Here is a 19,860-nt window from a genome sequence, read left to right as displayed (position 1 = left end):
TTCACTAGTCTGTGGTCTCTAGAACTTCCCTTTGTCTGTGAGTGTAATATAGTTACGTGTTGCTTAATGATGGGGTTGTGTTACACAGATTATGATGGTGCGGCATAGTCTATAGGGCCATATTTGTATAGCACTCTGTTACAGATCAAAACATTGTGCAGTCAGTGACTGGGTGATGTTTAGTATTCCAGCCGTAAGAGACCATCGTAACAGAAATTAGAATGTTGACTTTTAAAAATAGGATCTAACCAAGTGTAGTGGCTCATGCCTAGCAATTGGGGGCATAGCGGTTTGAGGCATGTCTGGATAAAAAGTGAGATCCCCCTCTCACCTACTAAAGCTGGGTGTGGTGGTTTGATTTTGTAATCCCAGCTATGTGGAAGACATAAGTGGGAAGACATAATCACAGGCTAAGTTTAGGCTAGGTCAAAATATGAGATACTATTTGAAAAAGAAAGCAAAGAGGGAGAGAGCATTTGCTTAGCAAGCGCTAAGTCCTGAATTAAAAACCCAGTACTATCAAAAAACAAAAACTAAGCCGGGTGCTGGTGGCTCACGCCTGTAATCCTAGCTACTCAGGAGGCTGAGATATGAGGATAGCGGTTCAAAGCCAGCCCGGGCAGGAGAGACCGTGAGACTCCTATCTCCAATAAACCACCAGAAAACCGGAAGTGGCGCTGTAGCTCAACTGGTAGAGCGCTCGCCTTGAGCTGAAGAGCTGAGGGATAGCGCCCAGGCCCAGAGTTCAAGCCCCACGGCCGACAAAAAAAAAAAAACAAAAAACTAAGATTTTGTTTTTAGGTTTCATATTTATTTTTTGTTTTCTGGATTTAATAGACCCTGAGGATGAATTATGTACTTTTATGTCATGGTTAGAAACAAACTTAATGCATGGTTGAATTTGGGTCTTTTGGGTTAATAAGAGAAAAACCAAAAAATGAGAATTTAAAATGCTATGATATGGGTGTTTGCTGATACCGGTTTTTTTTTTTTAGTTGTGTGTGCATGTATACGTATACGTATATGTATATGTAGTTATGTGTGTGAATGTCCTGGGACTTTGAGTTATTTCTTTGGTTTTGTTTCTTTTGGTTGTTTTGCTCAAGGCTAACACTCTACTACTTGAATTACACCTCCACTTCTGGAGGTGAGAGGTTACAGAGTATCTCATGAACTTTCCTACCAAAATGGCTTCAGGGCTGGGAAGGTGGCTCAGTGGTAGAGCGCTTGCCTTGCATGCCTGAGGCCCTGGGTTCGATTCCTCAGCACCATATAAGCAAAAAGAAAAAAGCCGGAAGTGGCGCTGTGGCTCAAGTGGTAGAGTGCTAACCTTGAGCTGAAGAGCTGAGGGACAGTGCCCAGGCCCTGAGTTCAGGCCCCATGACCGGACCCAAAAAAAAAAAAAAAAGAAATTCAAAATGGCTTCAAACATTGGTCCCCAGATCTGTTTCCTGAGAAGCTAGGATTACAAGCATGAGCCACTGGTGCCTGACTAATGAAAGTAATTTTTTATGTTGATAAAAGCAATTTGTTTTTTATGGTCTCTGCTCATTCTCCTCTAATGTGAAAGTGTTAATCTTGAGGTTGATGCATCTTTAATTGCAGATGAAATATTTTTATATCCATTATTAGGTTATCAAGAAAATTGGCCAGTATCTCAAGATGAATATAACAGTACCAGAGGATTACATCGAAGGATTTATTCGAGCCAATAATACTTTCCTTTATCAGCTAGTTTTTGATCCTGTCCAAAGGAAACTTGTCCCTCTGAACGCCTATGAAGATGACGTTGATCCTGAAACACTAAGTTACGCTGGGAAGTATCCTTTATGAACCACTGTGGTTGAACTTTATGCTTCTTTATTCATTAGTAGTAGTGGTGGTGGACAAAACCATTATATTTCTAAGGATACTGGTAGTAAAAACTTGCAGATTATTTTTTGCTTCTCTGTCATAGTAAAAATACCATGATTGCTCATTTAAATTATCTTGCTAGTGAAATTTTAGACTAGGTTTTTGTAAACCTGAGGCTTACCTGCTGAGCATGTAATGACTTTGACTGACTTGACAGGTACAGTCACTAGGTCATTTACTTATGGTGCACATTCCCAAGGTGGCATGTGAGAGAACTCCTTGTGGTATGGAGGGGTGTACTGGGCAGGTGAATGCACCATTGAAAGAATGCCTTCCCATGGCCTTCATGGCCAGTGGCCTTGGGAAGGACTAAGATAGAGCTCTTAGTTACTTAAGTGGTAGACAGGACTTTTTTCCTATCTCCCTTTGAAGAGGAGAAAGTGGTGACCCAGGGCTTTGTGTCACAAGTTGGCTAACTCCTGCAAGGATACATAGAGACAGCAAACTATACCTGTCGTTTATAATAGTACTTACGTAAGTAAGATTTATTTAAATCCTCAACTTCTTAAGATCTTCTCTTGACAATAGAAAATAATTTTCTATTTTAGTACAGTAACATTTGGTTGTCAACAAAGACATTTTTCCTTAATCTTACCAACCTAGGTATGTGGATGATGCAGTAGCTCTTCAAATAGCACTTGGAAATAAAGATATAAATACTTTTGAACAGATCGATGACTACAATCCAGACATTACTACGGTAAGATTTTAAGTACTGGTATAGAAAAGCATTTTTTAGTTATATGTGATTTAAAGCAAATCTTTGTTTACTAAGTATTTTTGAAACGTTCTGTGTCCATGCTCTGTGCAAGCACACATTGGAAACAGCCTCATCTTAGGGAAATTATATCTCTGAAAATGTGGATATACCAAGTATTGGTCCTCTTTTTTCTTTGTCTCACTCCATTCAGGTATAGTGACATGGGGCATTATTAAAGTCCAAGCCTCAAAGCACTACCCTTGAATAAAAATTTACAAACTTTTTTTTTTTGTTTTTGTTTTTGCCAGTCCTGGGGCTTGAACTCAGGGCCTAGAGTCTGTCCCTGAGCCTCTTTGTGCTCAAGACTAGCATTCTACCACTTGCATACTACCACTAGCCACAGCACCACTTCCAGGTTTTTCTGTTTATGTGGTACTGAGGAATTGTACCCAGGCCTTCATGCATGCTAGGCAAGCACTCTACCACTAAGCCACATTCCCAGCCCACAAACTTCTTTACTGATTGCTAACAGGAAATATTTAGTGAGCATTCTAGACATATGTCTTTGAAATCATTTCTGTTTTCTATGTTTTCTAATTGTATATGTTCCTTACGATGCTGTCTCTTATCGGTCTCTTTAATGTTTCTGTTGATCTTTTCTATTCGCATTTCTTTTTTAAGGCCTTTAATTATCCCATTTATGCAGAGATCCTATCTGTCTCTACCTCTATCTTTACCCTGTCGACCAGCTTTGTACTTCTCATGAGTACATTTCTTATCAAGCATTGTTGAGTTGGCTTTAAACCACAATCCTCCATTCTCAGCCTCCTGAGTAGCTAGGATTATAGGTGTGAGCCACCAGCACCCAGCTTTGTACACTTCTTACACATATCTTTTAATGTTCGTTTTCTTATTCTCTCCAGTAGAATGCTGTCTTTATAAAGGTGAGAACTCTGATCATCACTGTCGTAGTGTATTTATCACATTAATTTGTTGAATCAATGACAGTTACATGATTTCTTACTTGTACAGACTAGGAAACTTGGAAATAAAATTTTTATTTCACTTTGATTGCTAAAGCTTGATGCTCTTTTTACATATCTTTTTTGGTTGACATGTTCTGTTTCCTCGTAACTTTAGTCTAAGTCCTTTTGTCTTTGCACACTAGTTCATTCCTTTACTCAACATTCATTCTAATAACTCACACAATCAAAAGCACCTGTAAAGCGCTCATTTCTTGGAGGAAAGAGATGTGGATATGTAGAGAGAAATATGTTAAATTATGTAATAGAAGTAGTTCAGGATCTGTGTTCACAAAAGTCATACATGTAACTAGCTAAGAAGAGAATGATTCAAGATAATTAAGGCAAATCGTTTTTGAGCATGTAATATATCTCAGGTAAGTAGCACCTTAGACATAGTAGCTCATTTATATTTAAACAAGGCCTTGTAGTCGGTACTGTCAGTACAAATGAAGAAACAGGAAGGTTAGGTAACTTGCTCTGGCCACATATTTCATAAATAGGGGAGTTTGGTTCTAAGTCAAGGTTTTACTATTCATTCAAAGAGAAGCCAGTGTGTGTCCCTAGTTTGCAAAGATTAGTAGGAATTTTCAAGAGTGAGTGATTCCAGGGTGAAGAAAAGGGCAAATGCATGAGGCTGATATGCTAAGAGAATTTTTTTAAATGTTCATTGTAGCTGGGCAGAGAATGTCTTAAGTTCATAAAGGAACCCAAACTCCTTGACAGAAAATAGTTGAACCTGAAGAAGATACCCACTGATTAACTGATAACCAGTTGAGTATTAGAAAATCATCATTACCGTCAACTGAAATCAGCCTGCTCAGAAATGCTCATATTTTAGAGGTACATCTTTTCTTAGCCATAGTTCTTCTATTTTAATTTTATTTTTTCAATGTTTCTCTTTTTTGGGGGGGGTCCGGTCGTAGGTCCTGAACTCTGGGCCTGGGCGCTGTCCCTCAGCTCTTCAGCTCAAGGCTAGCACTCTTGAGCCACAGCGCCACTTCAAGCTTTTTTTCTTTTTGCTTATGTAGTGCTGAGGAACTGAACCCAGGACCTCATGCGTGCAAGGCAAGCGCTCTACCACTGAGCCACCTTCCCAGCCCCGTATTTTTTTTTTTCTTAGGTATGAACCACAAAGCCAAGTGCCAGTGGCTCATGCCTCTAATACTAGCTACTCAGGAGGCTGAGATTTGAGGGTCACGGTCCAAAGCCAGCCAGGGCAGGAAAGTTCATAAGGCTTACCACCAGACTTAACTACCAAAAAAAGTGAAAGTGGAGCTGGGCCTCAAGTGGTAGAAAGCTAGTCTTGAGCAAAAAGAGCTCAGGACTGGCATCAAATAATAAAAGAGAAAAGAAGGAAGGAAGGAAATGAACCGAACCCAAACAAGGTGGCTTACCTTTCATTACATGAGGAATCAACCTAGGAATGTATGACATCTTTCATAGGAAACTATAGGTTTAGTAAAGTTGAAAATTACGGTACAGATACTTCAAGAATTTTTTAGAGTAATTTAAATATATTTGAAACTTTTGTTGCTATAAAAGGAAATTTCTTGATATTCTCCTTCAAGTAACCTTTTTCTTTATACTTTTTTAGGCTGCCCATTGCAGAAGTAATAGTTGGAATGAGAAGGCATGTCCAAAGTTACCTGCTGGAAGTAGCATTTGGCATAAGAATTATTGCTCCAGACTTGAGCCGAGTAATGCTTTCGATGCTACACAGTTGAAGGAAAAGCCAAGTACCTTGGGCATTAAACAAGTTATTAGTACCAAAGGATTAAGTCTTCCAAGGAAGTCATCTATGGTGAAAAGACCACGAAGTGGTAGGTATCACATTATTGGTCATATTTAAATCATTGACAAACCTAAGGTCACTGAGATATTCTACTAGAAGTTTTAGCTCTTAGCTTTGGGCCTTAGATTTAGTGTCTCTTTGTAGCTGAGGCTGGCTTCAAACTTAGGTTTTCCTGCCTCTGCCTGAGTAGCAATTAATAGAGTATGTCACTGTGCTCAACTGCTATGATCCATTTTATATTGATTTTTTATTTTCTTCTTTAGTTGGTTGTAGGGCTTGATCTCTGGGCCTAGGTGGCGGTCCCTGAGCTCTTTTGCTCAAGGCTAGCACTTTACTACTTTGAGCAACAGCTCCACTTCCAGTTTTTAATGGTTAATTGGAAATAAGAGTCTCATGGGGACTTTTCTACCCAGGCTGGCTTTGAACCACAATCCTCACATCTCAGCCTCCTGACTAGCTAGAATTACAGGTGTGAACCATTGGTGCCTGGCTTTTGCATTGATTTTTCAAAAAAAAATTTTGTATTAGCGTACATAATTTGTACAAGGAACATTTCATTGTGATATTTCCATATATGTATAAAACATACTCCATTTATACTCATTCCATTTACCCTTACTCTCCTCACCCTTATATTGAGTTTAATTTATATGTATATGAGGTGAGGGAAGGGATCATGACCTCTTCCCTTGTACTTGGCAATCCATTTGTTAAAGCATCTGAGTGCTTTAGCAGAGTTATGGAAACGCAGCTAACCATGTTAAGTGTGTGTCTCTTGATCTCTTTATTAGTCTGTAATGTTATTCTCTCCATTGTTCTTTGCATCAAACACACTCTTAATAACTATAGCTTTATAGTCCTTGAAACCAGGTAGTGTAAGTCCCCTCGGATTGTTTTGGCTATTCCTGTTTCCTTCTAAGTTTTACAATTAGCTTGTCAGTTTAAAAACAAAGGCTGTGGGTATCTAGTTGAAGCTACAGATCAGTTCGTAGAAAGCTGGCATCTTAGCAATACTGAGCATTTTGATTTGTTCCAGTCTTCAGTGCTCTGTCGTTCTCAGTTTGCAAATCTTGTACATCTGTTGTCAAACATAGTCTTACAATTTTTTTATTGGTATTATAAAGATAATGTACAGAGGGGTTACAGTTACATACGTCAGGAAAATAGTACATTTGTTTCTGGACAGTGTCACCCTTTCTCTTTCCCAGTTATTCTCCCTCATCTTCACCCACAAGTTGTATAGTTCATTTTCAGCATAACATCAGTGAATACCATTGCTGCAATTGTTTACCCTTTGTCCATTTCTGTCTTCCCCTTACATTCCCGAAGACATATAAACAAACAAACAAACAGAACAAAAGAACAAAAACAGCAAAAAAGAAAAAAAATCCTTGTTTCCATTTCCTGTAGTTCATTTCAATAAATATTATTTTGTATGGTCAGATGCACATACGCATTGAAACATATTTTTAAGTTTCTGATTGTTTGATGCTTTTGTAAAGTATTTTCTTTCTCTCTCTTTTTTTTCTTTTTCCATGGAGCTTGAACTCTAGGCCTGGGCGCTGTCCCTCAGCTCTTCAGCTCAAGGCTAGTGCTCTACCACTTGAGCCACAGTGCCACTTCCGGTTTTCTGGTGATAAAGATATTGGAGATAAAGAGTCTCACAGACTTTCCTGCGTAGGGCTGGCTTTGAACCACAATCCTCAGATCTCAGTCTCCTGAATAGCTAGGATTACAGGTGTGAGCCACCGGTGCCCCTCAGTATTTTCATTTTTATTGTGATTTCCAGTTTTTTATTTGTAGTATACTGAAATGTAGTTGATTTTTATATGCAAATCTTAAATTTTGCTACCTTGCTGAAATTATACATCAGTTTGGTTATTTCTTGTAGTCTGTGAGGTTTTTCCAATCGATGATCATGTCACCTGTGAATAGTTCTCCTCTTCCAATTAAGATCTTTCTTTTCATTTTCTTCACTAGAACATCCAATAAAATGTTGAACAGAATGCTGACAGTGGAGCACTAAGGACTGAGAACAAATGAAACTTTGACCATAGAAAATAATTGTCTTTTTTATTCCCTTATTTCTTTTCCTCTGCTACCTGACAACAAATTAAAACAAAGCTTTTAGTAAATACTTACTTTTTAAAAAGTTAAGTAGTGGGACTGGGAAGGTGGCTCAGTGGTAGAGTGCTTGCCTTGCATGCATTAGGCCCTGGGTTCGATTCCTCAGCACCACATAAGCAGAAAAAGCCAGAAGTGGGGCTGACTCTCAAGTGGTAGAGTGCTAGCCTTCAGCTGAAGAGCTGAGGGACAGCCCAGGCCCAGAGTTCAGGCCTCACAACCGACGAAAAAAAAAAGTTAAGTAGTTGTACAAAAGGGTATCAATTCAGTGGGTCAGATTATGAGTATAGTGCATTGTGATCGGTGTCATCCCTTCTATTGGTCTCCTCATCTTTCCTAGTAGTACTTACATTTTTAAGCTGGGTATAGGCTATACATCTTTGCCCAAAATGTTTTGTTTCATTGTGAATGTAAATCTTTCTTGTGACAGTATCTCTGAACTTTTATTGGTTCATATGAAACAGAAGGATACTTCCTATTTTATGAATTCTGTAATATAACAAAACATACAAAAATACTTGGTTAGCTGGGTGCTGGTGGCTCATGCCTATAATCCTAGCTACTCAGGAGGTTGAGATGAGGATTATGGTTCAAAGGCAGCCTGGGCAGGAAAGTCTATGAGACTATTTCCAATTAATCACCAGAAAACTGAAAGTGGTGCTGTGGCTCAAGTGGTAGAGTGCTAGCCTTGAACTGAAGAGCTGAGGGACAGTTGCCCAGGCCCAGAGTTAAAGCCCCATGACTGAACCCTCCCCCCCCCCCCCAAAAAAAATACTTGGTATACTTGACACCTTCTAGTTCCTTCATTTTCTTCCTCTACTATTAAGATAACTATTTGTTTTATGTAGCAGGCTCCTCTAGTAAGTTCTTTATGTCAAGTTGTCTTAAAACAACCATTTAGCAATGGACATGCACGCTTACACATGTGCACACAGAAAACCTCAAAATATTGGTATAATTTCAGTCTATTTTTAGATATCACAGATATTTAGAAATAGCCATTGTGACCCTCCTAACTTTCTCTCCCAAGCTCAATGATATTCTTTATTTATTGAGGCTGTGCTTTGGATTCACACAGTTTTTTAGTGATTGTATAACTGTAACAGTGAGTGTTAATTCTTTTTTGCTGTAGAATATGTCAAGTATTCCCAGTTGTAATATTCTTTCTGTCCATCATCCAGACACTGTTGTATCTCTGCAAAGTAAGAGTATACTAGATTCTATTAACCTTATGCAGTATTCTGAGTTTGTAATTGAATTCTTCAGTTTGATGTTAAGGTAGGCGTGGTTATATTTTGAAACTTAAGTGATGGCTGGTCATCCCTATTGCGGTAATCTTTATTTTACTTTTGTTTAGCCTGTTCATTTTTTTTAAATCTTTGTGTTGTCTTTTAATATATAGGTCATTTGAAAGAAAAATATGTCTTCTGGTATCTTTTAATGTTTTGGTTCCAGTGTGTTTGCTTGTATAATGTTTAACTGATTAGAAAAGTATAGGAGGCTGAGATGTGGCTTAGAGTAGAGTGCTTGAAGCATGCATGAAGTCCTGAGTTAAAGGAAGAAAAAGGGGGAGGGAAAGAGGGAGGGAGGGAGAGAGGAAGGGAAGGAAGGAAGGAAGGAAGGAAGGGAGCGAGGGAGAGACAGTGGAAGGAGGGAGAGAGAGGGAGGAAGGAAGGGAAGGAGAGAAAATAAAGGAAGGAAGGAAGGGAAGGAGGGATGGAAAGATCTTTTTAAAAGTTGAGGGCTTTTTGTACCTCCAGCCTAATTTGACCAACTTGTTAAAGATTATACTAGCATAATCTCTATGGTTTATTACTGTAGTGGAAGCTTTTCAGGCTCTGAAAATTTGTTGAACTAATTTAAAGCATCTTACCTGTGTCTTTGTCTCTCTCAGGCTTTAACTTTTTGTATTGTCCAAAAATATGCTTTATTCCGAAACCACAAAATACATTTAACACACCAGTCTTTCAGGTTTTTATAGCTAGGTAATAAGAATATTAATCAAATTACTATAATACAACACAACATTCACGTATACTCAAAAATCATAACATCCATGAAATGAATACATAGCTGCTGGTTTTTTGGATTATTTTTTAAAAGTCATCATTTATAATGTAAATTGCCCCTCAAAATTTGCATATAAAGTATTTGAAATAATAAATATTTAGCCAAACAATTGATTATGCCCTGAAATTTCAGTTGAGGTGATTTTATGTAAAATTATATAACTATTTGACTAAATGTTAACTAGTACATAAAATTATCGAACATAGCTAAGGTATTTGCTTTTAAATCTTTGTATTCCGGGCTGGGAAGGTGGCTCAGTGGTAGAGCGCTTGCCTTGCATGCATGAGGCCCTGGGTTCGATTCCTCAGCACCACATAAGCAAAAAGAAAAAAGCCGGAAGTGGCGCTGTGGCTCAAGTGGTAGAGCGCTAGCCTTGAGCTGAAGAGCTGAGGGACAGTGCCCAGGCCCAGAGTTCAGGCCCCACGACCGGACCCCCCCAAAAAAAAAAAAATCTTTGTATTCCTATCTGTGAAGCATTGTTTGTTTATTTTTTAAAGTATGGCTCAAAGTGTTGCCTAGGTAGTAGAGCAACTGTCTAGAATGCACAGTTTTCATTGCTGGTACTACAGAAAAAAGTACAACTGCTCTTATAGTAGCCAAAAAGGGACTGTGATGTTGAAACCTAATTTCCAACTGTAGGGGAAATAAAGATTTACAGGTAATTTTGTTTTTATTTAGAAGAGCTGTCAGAAGATGATCTGTTGAACCAGTATTCTCTTTCATTTATAAAGAAGACAAAGAAAATTAATTGTGGAAACAATAAATTACTCAACTCTTCTGAAATGCTTGTGCCTGAACTGGGAGTTGAAAGTACTCTAATGAAAAGCTTAAAGACGCCACCGAAGTCAAGGAATAAATTTGCAACATTTTTACAAAGAAAAAATGAAGAAAGTAGTGCAATTGTAGTTCCAGGGACTAGAAGCAGGTATAGTTATATCTTCAAAATGTTTTTTATCTGCTATATTATATACTTCATTAGTATTTATTTTCTCCTGAAATTGAGTCTAGAGGTATATGGGCGATAGGATTTATCATGAACTGACAATTCTGGACATGTTGGTTTGACTTAGCGTATTTCCATTTTGTGATGGAGTGAAAATGATGATGCACTCAGTAACTGTTGTACATCAGTTCTGAATTTTGGTCTTCTATCAGATCCGTGGTAGATGAATGTGATTCTCTCATGCTGGGTATCAGTAGCAAGCCACAGCTTTCAGCCACATAATCATGACGGGCAACAACTGATTCTGTTCAGTAGGCGAGGTATACTAAATGTACTTTCAGCTTCACAGCATTTTCAGTTGACACTGAGTTTATGGCACTTAAGCCCAATGGAAGTTGGGAGATTTCTATATTGTCTTAGTTCTGACCTAAATGCATTGCTGTTTCTTCCCAATTAGTTCTGCAATCTGTCCATATAGAATCCCAATTGGACCAGCACCCCTTTGGTTACATTTTATATTGCAGAAATTCTGTTATTTGGGCAATTCCCTTTTCCTTTTTGGCTATACCTACTTTGGTAGTTTCTTGGGGAGCTTTATGCCATTTTATTCTTGAGAAGCTTATAGTTGGAAAAAATGTATATACATATATATAAACAATGTCATACAGTACCGACAGTACAGTGGTTAAGGCATGTGTACTTAAAAATTATTGTTTTAAATGGGTGATGTTATAGTTACATAAGTCAGGTTAAGGGTACATTTCTTTTGGGGCAGTATCATCCCCTTCCCTCACGTTCTCCCAGTTTTTCACTCCAATCTCCAATTTTTTATGGCTTTCAAAAGGTATCAATCGATGAGGCAGAGGATGGATAGGGTAAGAAGGAGGAATGAATATTTTGGCAGTTCCTATTTAGGGTTAAATGAATTATGAGTGAAGCAGACAAAGACTGGAGCCAAGTGCCTTCACAGAAGACTCAAACAGCTTGAGAAAAGCTACAGCTTGCTGTTCTTACTACCAGAATGCAGGCTGGGGAAAGATGATGAGTGATGAGATTTTAGAGTCAGTGTAGTTTGGGGACTAGAAATGTAGCTAAGCCCTAGAACTAGGCTGTCTGTATTTCTGTTTTCTTTATTCATGAGATGTTTGACTTGAACAGGGGATGTACACAGAAGGGAACCCTACTACATTGTTGGTGGGAATGTAAACTTGTTCAATCACTTTGGAAAGTAGTATGGAGGTTCCGCAGAAGACTCCACATAGAGCTCTCCTGTGACCCAGCAATCCCACTTTTGGGCATTTACCCAAATGATCACAAACAAGACCATACTAAAGCTACCAGCACGACTATGTTTATTGCAGCATTATTTACCATAGCTAAGATATGGAACCAACCCAGATGCCCTTCAGTACATGAATGGATCAAGAAAATGTGGTATATATACACAATGGAATTCTATGTCTCCATCAGAAAGAATGACATCACCCCATTTGTTAGGAAATGGAAAGACTTGGAAAAAATTATAATAAGTGAAGTAAACCAGGCCCAAAGAAACATAGGTCCCATGGTTTCCCTTATTTGCAATAGCTAGTATATCTCTGAGACAAGCAGAAAAGGTCAGATAAGTTGATGTTAGGTGAAATGAACCCCAAGATAAGTATTCAAATGGTTTTTTTTTTCTTTCTTGCAATTATTTCTAACATATTTGTAAGATGATTTCTTTGTTGCTTTTTATGACTCTCCCCCAAGGTATAACCCCTGCTTTCACTGTATTTGATGTTGGTATAATTAGTGGAGGGGAAGGGCAAAAACAAACCATTTAAATAGGGATACAGGTGGACTCATTGAAACAATGAGCTGTACAAGTCATTATGTTAAAAAATGAACTTTACAACTTTGGACGGGTAGGGAGGGGGGAGATAGGAAGGGATGGGAAGGGAAAACAAAGGAGGAGGCAACAATGCTTGATAAGAAATGTACTCATTACCTTGCTCATGTAATTGTAACCCCTCTGTATGGTATTTTCACAATAAAAAAATAAAACAGAAAAACGAAAAAAAAAAAAGGCCTACGTGTATGACTTCAGTGGTAGAGTACAGTCTAGCAAGTGCAGGATTCAAACTAGTACTTTCCCTCAAAAGAAACCAAAAAAAGAAGCTGAAGCTAACAGTTGTAACAACTTCAGAGGTTATTGGGGCTGGTATTGGGGCTTGAACTCAGCCTGTGATGCTGTCTCATACCTTTTTGCTCAAGGCTAGTACTCTATCACTTGAGCTACCCCTCCCCTTCAAGCCTTTTGGTGGTTAATTGGAGATAATGCTCTCATGACTTTCCTCCTGGCTGGCTTTGACCCTTGATCCTCAAACTTCAGCTTCCTCAGGATTACAGTCATGAGCCATCGATGCCCAGCAACTTCAAATTTGAAAGAATTAAGTGAATATTATAAGTTAGTCTCCTAAGACAATGACTGATCAAAAATACCATGAATGCTCTTATTGTCTGCGTGGTAGTACTGGCTCAATCCTTGTTCAATTTTATCTCCAATTAACCAGGAAGAAGCTGCAAGTAGAAGTATGGCTGAGGTGGTAGGACATGTTGAGTGAAAAAGCTAAGGGACAGCACCCAGGCCCTGAGTTCAAGGCCCAGTACCAGCAAAAAAACAAATTCCAACTTTGACTAAAATCCAAGACCCATGTTGTCTTTACTTATCAAATTAGTTTTCTGTGAGACATTTTTTAAAGGAACTGGACTGTAATTCCATTTTGAATCATTGTGAGATCCTTTTAACCTTAAAATACTTGAAATAATCCATTCTTTCCATTTCATGTTAGGTTTTTCTGCAATTCTGTGGATTCTGCTGACTTTGCACCAAAGACAGTCAACACTCAGTCTCTAAATGGCACTGCTGTCACCGATAATGCTGCTAATCTTGGTGATTCAGATTGTCCAGACCTAGAAGACCAGAAGTTGGTTGACACAAATATCATGCATAATTCAAGGGACCAGATTTCTGATGATGTGACTGTGTTTGCTGATGAAGAGTCTCAATCTACCAAAACCAGCGAATTCACACAGAGCATTTCACCACCCACACTGGGGACACTAAGGAGTTGCTTTAGTTGGTCTGGAAGTCTTGGGGATTTTTCAAGAACTCCAAGCCCTTCTGTAGGCACAGGCTTGCAGCAGTCTAAAAGGAAGAACGATTCCCCTCCTTGTCTGCCTGAGAACAGTGCTATGTCTGTTCTGTCTCAGCCAATGAGTGATGAGTCAGGCGATGAATCTCGGCTTTTACAGGAAACAACCTGGTCTTCACAGTCTCAGGAAAGCACAGTGTCATCCCCACACAGTTTAAATGCATCAAAACTTTCTCAGCCTTCTAGTAAGGATTCTGATTCAGAGGTAAGTCATATAAGCCTTGTTTTTTTTAATTCCATATGGAAAAGAAAATAACTTGTTATCAGACAACTGAAAGAATTATCTACAACTTTTCATTTTAAATTTCATTTGATCACATTTCATTCCTTGAACTTCTTCGTATCTGTCATGCTGGGAAAGTGGCTCAGTGGTAGAGTGCTTGCCTTGCATATCTGTCATGCCTTCCACATCTGGACATTTGAAACATAATTCTGTACTTCCTTTGACCACTTTGGTAATGGCACCATTAACACCTAAGCAGAATGCTAAACTGAATGAAGAGTTATTTTAAATTTATTCTTTAATCTGTTGCTTTTTTGTATGTGCCAACAATGGGAGCATGCTCACCAGGCTGTTTTGTTCATGCCTGATACTTTACCACTTGAACCATACCCCTACTTCCAGCTTTTTCTGTCTATTTAAAGATAAGAGTTGTAAAGAAATGGCCCTATGGATGTGTTGATATCTGTTATATTTTAGTAGTTCAGGAAAAATATTTTTTTAATTTCTGCTAAATTTCCTGAAAGACCATTATTTTTACTTTGTTGTCAATTAATAAAAGCACCCTAATTCCTTATTCTATATAAAATATCTTTTATTCTAGATTTTATTTTATTTCTTAGACCAAAAAAGTCTAAATCTGTGTTGTTCTTAAGATCCAATGGCATTTTCTAGTGACATAATGACATTATAACTTTCTGGAATCTTAGTTTAAGAACTGAGCTTATCAGTATACCCTGTTTAATCATCACCAAATATAATCACTAAGTTGTAAAAACAATTAGACCCACAGTAATATATAATATTTTGATGTCTGATAATCCAAAAATTGAAAAGAATATAAGTCAGTATGCCTTGAAAGTACATACTTAAGTTCTCCAATAAAATGAATTTACTAGATTCAAATTGAAGAAAAAAAAACCCACGCTAAAACCTTGTGACCTTGTGACTTATTTTTGTGTTTTTAGGAGCAGGCCATTTTCTTTTTTCTTTTCCATTTTCTTTTCCTTTTCTCCACTTTCCTCCTAGTTGGTCCACAGTGAATAGGGCCTGCTGGTCTGGCAGTGGTACTACATCCAATGTGGCTTGAGTTGTTTCATAGAGCATCACTATTGGAGGATCCTCACAAGTTTGCTGAGCTCCTTTTAGGCATTGTTTGCCTTTTTCCAGCATACATCTTCCTGTTGCACCTATTTCCTAAGCTTTCAGCCAGGTTATACCAAGCCATATCAGTTCACTGGCAGTAGGCTGGTCGTGTAGAGAGAACACCATACATTTTTTGTCTTCTGAGCTAAGTAATCCTCATCTCTCCTACTCTGCTACAAAAATACTTACTGAATCACTTCCTGGCACCTACAGTAAATTCTTCTTAGACTTCTTTGCCAGCCTGGGACCAGTGGCTCCTTAGGTACTCAGGAGGCTGGGATCTGAGGATCTCAGTTCAAAGCCAGCCTGGGCAGGAAAGTCTATGAGACTCTTATCTCCAATTAACCACCAGAAAACTGGAAGTGGCTCTGTGGCTTAAGTGGTAGAGCACTGCCTTGAGCTGAAATGCTGAGGGACAGCACCCAGGCAGAAAAAAAAAAAATTCAATCAAGTCTTACAGTTAATATAAAATTGGTATGATCTTTCTTTGATTCCCAGACTGTTTCTAATAGCCACAGGGCCATTGAGATTTTGCTGTTTTGTTTTACTGTGTGTTTTGAGGCTTTATTTTAAAGCTAATTTTCATCCTATGCTTCTGAAGAAAATTTTTTGCTTCAATATTGGAGCCTTCGGTTGATAGTTCATTGTGGAAGCCACCAATCATAGATTCTAGTCGGAGGTCAAAATAAATCTTAGGTTCTTACTTATAACCCATAACCCTTACTGTAAGAAATACTTTAGATGATGGTGCATGCCTGCAGACTCAGCACTTGAATTGGGTGAAATAGAATGATCACAAAGTTGAAGAAAACTAGGCTGAACAATAGAGACTCTGTCTCAAATAAAAAAGTAAAATTTATCCCAGAGTAGCCATATTAGTGTCTGTAGAAGTTAGTGGGGTCTTATTCATCGTGAGTTGTTTAAATATTAAAATGGATAGAATCCCAAGGTAAATACTTAACTCAAAAAATGCTCCTCTTTGAAACATGCAAAATGCTTTCATTCATTGATCTTTTGAGCAAATCTTCCATCTATAGGAAAGTTATGCATGATGAAATTAGGGGTCAGGGGGAGCAGGTTATCCTCAAAGATAAATGTTTATTTGACGTAGTGCTTGAGAAAAAACACCCTTTTTCTCTTTATTTGTTTTGCCAGTCCTGCGGGTTGAACTCAGAGCCTGGGCACTGTCCCTGAGCTTCTTATGCTCAAGTTTATCACACTACCACTTCAGCCAGACCACCACTTGTGTTTTATCCTGTTTATGTGGTACTGAGAAATCAAACCCAGGGCTTCGTGCATGCTGAGCAAGCACTCTACCAAGTCACATTCCCAGCCCTGAAAGGACATTTTTTGGTTTTTATTTTTTGTTATTCTTTTTTGTTTTTTGTTTTTTTGCCAGTCCTGGGGCTTGAACTTAGGGCCTAGACTCTTAGGCCCTAAGACTCTTAGGCAGTCTCCTTGAGCTTTTGCTCAAGGCTAGCACTCTACCACTTGAGCCACAACATCACTTCTAGCTTCTTCTGTTTATATGATACTGAGGGACCAAAGCCAGGACTTCATGCATGCTAGCTAGCAAGCACTCTACCACTAAACCACATTCCCAACCCCTTTTTCTCTTTCATATAGGCCATATTGCACACTTAGAAGAGATGTAGACCCACATCAGTGTTTTGTGCTTAGTAATGTATGAGAATGTCCTCTTTTCCATAATAGACCTACATCCTTTTAATTAGGTCTATTTTCTGTGACATTGTATTTTATTTATATTGTCTTTCTTACTGCATTTATCTTGTTTTGTTAAATATTAGTTGCTAAAAATCCATAGTAAATTTTTATTTTTGTGTTTGATCTGGGAATCTAGGAATCTGATTATAACATTCAGTCACTTGATAGTCAAGGTAACCAGAACTTCAAGGAACGTTTATCTCATTTTTCAAAGAAGGACACACTTCTAAGGAAGAAGGTAAAACTTATTTATTTCTTAATATCAGATGGAGAAATATGAGCAAATTTAAAAGCTACCGTGCCTGTATTCAGGATCTTTAAAAGATGTCTCCTTCCAAATTTTCTAGGACATTACTTTTTACTGTAGATATTTTTTCCTATTTTGTGTTATACTATATAGAAGATATTTTTCAATGTAGTTGCTTAGTTATTATAATAACTATATTCTATACCATTGCATGGGTTATGTAATCCTCTTTATAATCACTTATTCTTTTTTGCAGAGGTGGGGGGAGATTCTGGGGCTTGAACTTAGGGCCTGGCCACTGTTCCTGAGATTTGTTTAAATTTTTTAATTTTATTTTTTTGTCAGTCCTGGGGACTAAACTCGGAGTGTAGGCATTGTCCCTGAGCTTCTTTTTGCTCAAGGCTAGCATTCTACCAGTTGAGCCACAGCACCTCTTCTGGCTTTTTCTGTTTATGTGGTACTGAGGGCGAACTCAGGGCTTCATGCATATTATGCAAGCACTCTACCACTAAGCTACATTCCCAGCCCTGTCCCTGAGCTTTTGTGCTCAATGCTTGTACTCTATCACTTGACAACTCTTATTAGTTGGAGATGAAGAGTCTCACAGACTTTCCTACTCAAGTTGACTTTAAACCTTAATCCTCAGATCTTAGCCTTCTGAGTAGCTAGGATTACAGGTGTGAGGCACCAGCACCCAGCCTATAATTTATCCCAAAACCATTTTTGGTATGGTAAACAGCATTGCAACCAAAATGTTGTGGGTGTATATTTAAATGCCTTTTTAAAAACTTAATTTGTTCGGAGGTATTGTGATTGAAAGCTTTGACAAGAATTGTCAAAAGACCTTTTAAGAACTGTGAACTGCTGGACACTGGTGGCTCATGTTTGTAATGCTATTTAGGAGGCTAAGATCTGATGATCACTATTTGAAGACAACCCAGGCAGAAAGTCCACGTAACCACCAAGCAAAGCCACAAGTGGAGCTGTGGCTCAAGTAGTCGAGAGCTAGCCTTAAGCAAGAAAAATCAGATTTAGTGAACAGTCCCTGAGTTAAAACCCCAGGACTAGTACCAAAAAAAAGGAACTGTGAACCTATGATTAGCCAGTCTTTTTTGTTTCAACTTTTTCATTCTTTATATATTCTCTGCTATAGTAATCAGTTGGAAAAGCTTGTTTTGTATACTTCTTTCTCTGTCATAACAAAGCAACAAAGCTTCAATGTCTCTATAATGTTCACATGACAGAAATGAACCATCCAGTGGGAACATGCCAATAGTGGTTGAAATAAATTATGCCACACTTATACAATGGTAGAACAGGCAACTAGTCCAAAATAAAATTCAGTTGTACATTCCAATGGAAAAATCTCCACACTGTACCATTAAGTAGAATGAAGGAAAACAAACTAATAAACATGCTTTACTGCAGGTTTCTGTAGAAATGCCTTAATGCAGCTTCTGGAACTGATAACAGTAGTTGTTTTTCTCTGGAACAACAGGCAAAGAGGAAATGAATGAGGCTTGCCTTTCTTTCACTTCTAAACGTTATGCCTTTGTACATCATTATCTGTTAGAATCATTGTGATCATTTCTTTAATAGACATATAAATGTATTTTTATGCATTGCTTATGGAGTACTTTTTGGTTCTACTGTATAAAGAATGTTTTTAAATTAATAAGGTAATGTTAAAATGGGAATTTAAGGTCCGACATGACACATACCTATAACCCCAGCACTTAGGCGGCTCAGGCATATAGATCATGAGTTCCTAGACCAGCCTGGCTTATGTAGCAAGACTGTGAAAACCACAAGTAACAAAAATGCACATTTAATCCTCAGGTTCCTGGACTACATAAGTCTAGTTCTGCAGAGTCTCTTTCTGCAACCAAGATCAAGCCCCTAGTACCAGCACGAGCCAGTGGACTGAGCAAGAAGCCAGCAAGCATCCAGAAGAGAAACCATCATAACTCTGAGAACAAGCCAGGATTGCAGATAAAAATCAGTGAGCTCTGGAAAAATTTTGGATTTAAAAAGTGAGTTTCCTTTTTCCTTATTCTGCATATAATTAGTTATGGCCTTATCTGACAGTTCTTTGTGATTCCATAGACTTTAGAATCTGTTAAACAAATTGAATTTTTAGATCTAGAGTGTTTCGACTCATCTTATTTCTCAGCATTGTAATGGGAATAATGTTTTCCCCAGGGGTTCAGAGGGAAATCACTGGATTTATATGATGAATTCACCAGATTTGCCATTTTAGACAGTCACTTTACCATATGAACCACACCTCTAGCCCTTACCAGAACTACTTTTTTTTGTGTATATCTCTGTTGCATTGGTTCCTCCCTTGTCCCAATCTGTTAACATTCAGTACTCAAAAAGTACCCAATTTATTTTATATTTTGCAGAGACTCTGAAAAGCTTCCTTCTTATAAGAAGCCCCTATCTCCAGTCAGGGATAACATCCAGCTCACTCCAGAAGCGGAAGAGGATATATTTAACAAACCCGAGTGTGCACGTGTTCAGAGAGCAATATTCCAGTAGTGTAGCTGCTGGTGACTGGTGTCTACACGAACATCATCTGTTTGAATTCCCTGCTTGAAAATGGGGCACTTACCAGCCTAGAAAATTTATTCTTAGACCAATTTTATTTTTAAAGTATGCAGAATACATGTTGTATATTACTTATATAATTGTTTCTTTTCCCCAGCTTTTTATATTTTCATAAGAAGCTAAATAGAATAATGTTCTGGCATTTTC

The 19,860-nt window shown here is 38.1% G+C and overlaps 1 protein-coding gene across 3 annotated transcripts in view; it reads left to right on the top strand.

The window, feature by feature from the left end:
• The window catches only part of Exo1 (exonuclease 1), a 31,405-nt gene extending 11,545 nt beyond the window's left edge, over positions 1-19,860 (top strand). Inside the window, exons 7-14 of one of the 3 annotated variants that reach the window (XM_042674687.1) lie at positions 1,633-1,820; positions 2,518-2,614; positions 5,234-5,459; positions 10,304-10,550; positions 13,400-13,967; positions 16,990-17,091; positions 18,940-19,133; positions 19,509-19,860. In XM_042674687.1, the coding sequence (XP_042530621.1) occupies positions 1,633-1,820; positions 2,518-2,614; positions 5,234-5,459; positions 10,304-10,550; positions 13,400-13,967; positions 16,990-17,091; positions 18,940-19,133; positions 19,509-19,644 (1,758 nt within the window). In that variant the 3' untranslated portion in view covers positions 19,645-19,860. Of the gene's footprint in view, positions 1-1,632; positions 1,821-2,517; positions 2,615-5,233; positions 5,460-10,303; positions 10,551-13,399; positions 13,968-16,989; positions 17,092-18,939; positions 19,138-19,508 lie in introns of those variants that run through there. The other 2 variants (XM_042674688.1, XM_042674689.1) reach the window with 2 other exon arrangements.

Source organism: Dipodomys spectabilis, unplaced genomic scaffold, assembly GCF_019054845.1.
Source record: "Dipodomys spectabilis isolate Male_0828 unplaced genomic scaffold, ASM1905484v1 ptg000019l, whole genome shotgun sequence".
Taxonomy (NCBI): Eukaryota; Metazoa; Chordata; class Mammalia; order Rodentia; family Heteromyidae; genus Dipodomys; species Dipodomys spectabilis.
The sequence above is the reverse complement of the archived record's forward strand: the minus strand, read 5'-3'. Positions and strand labels throughout refer to the sequence as shown.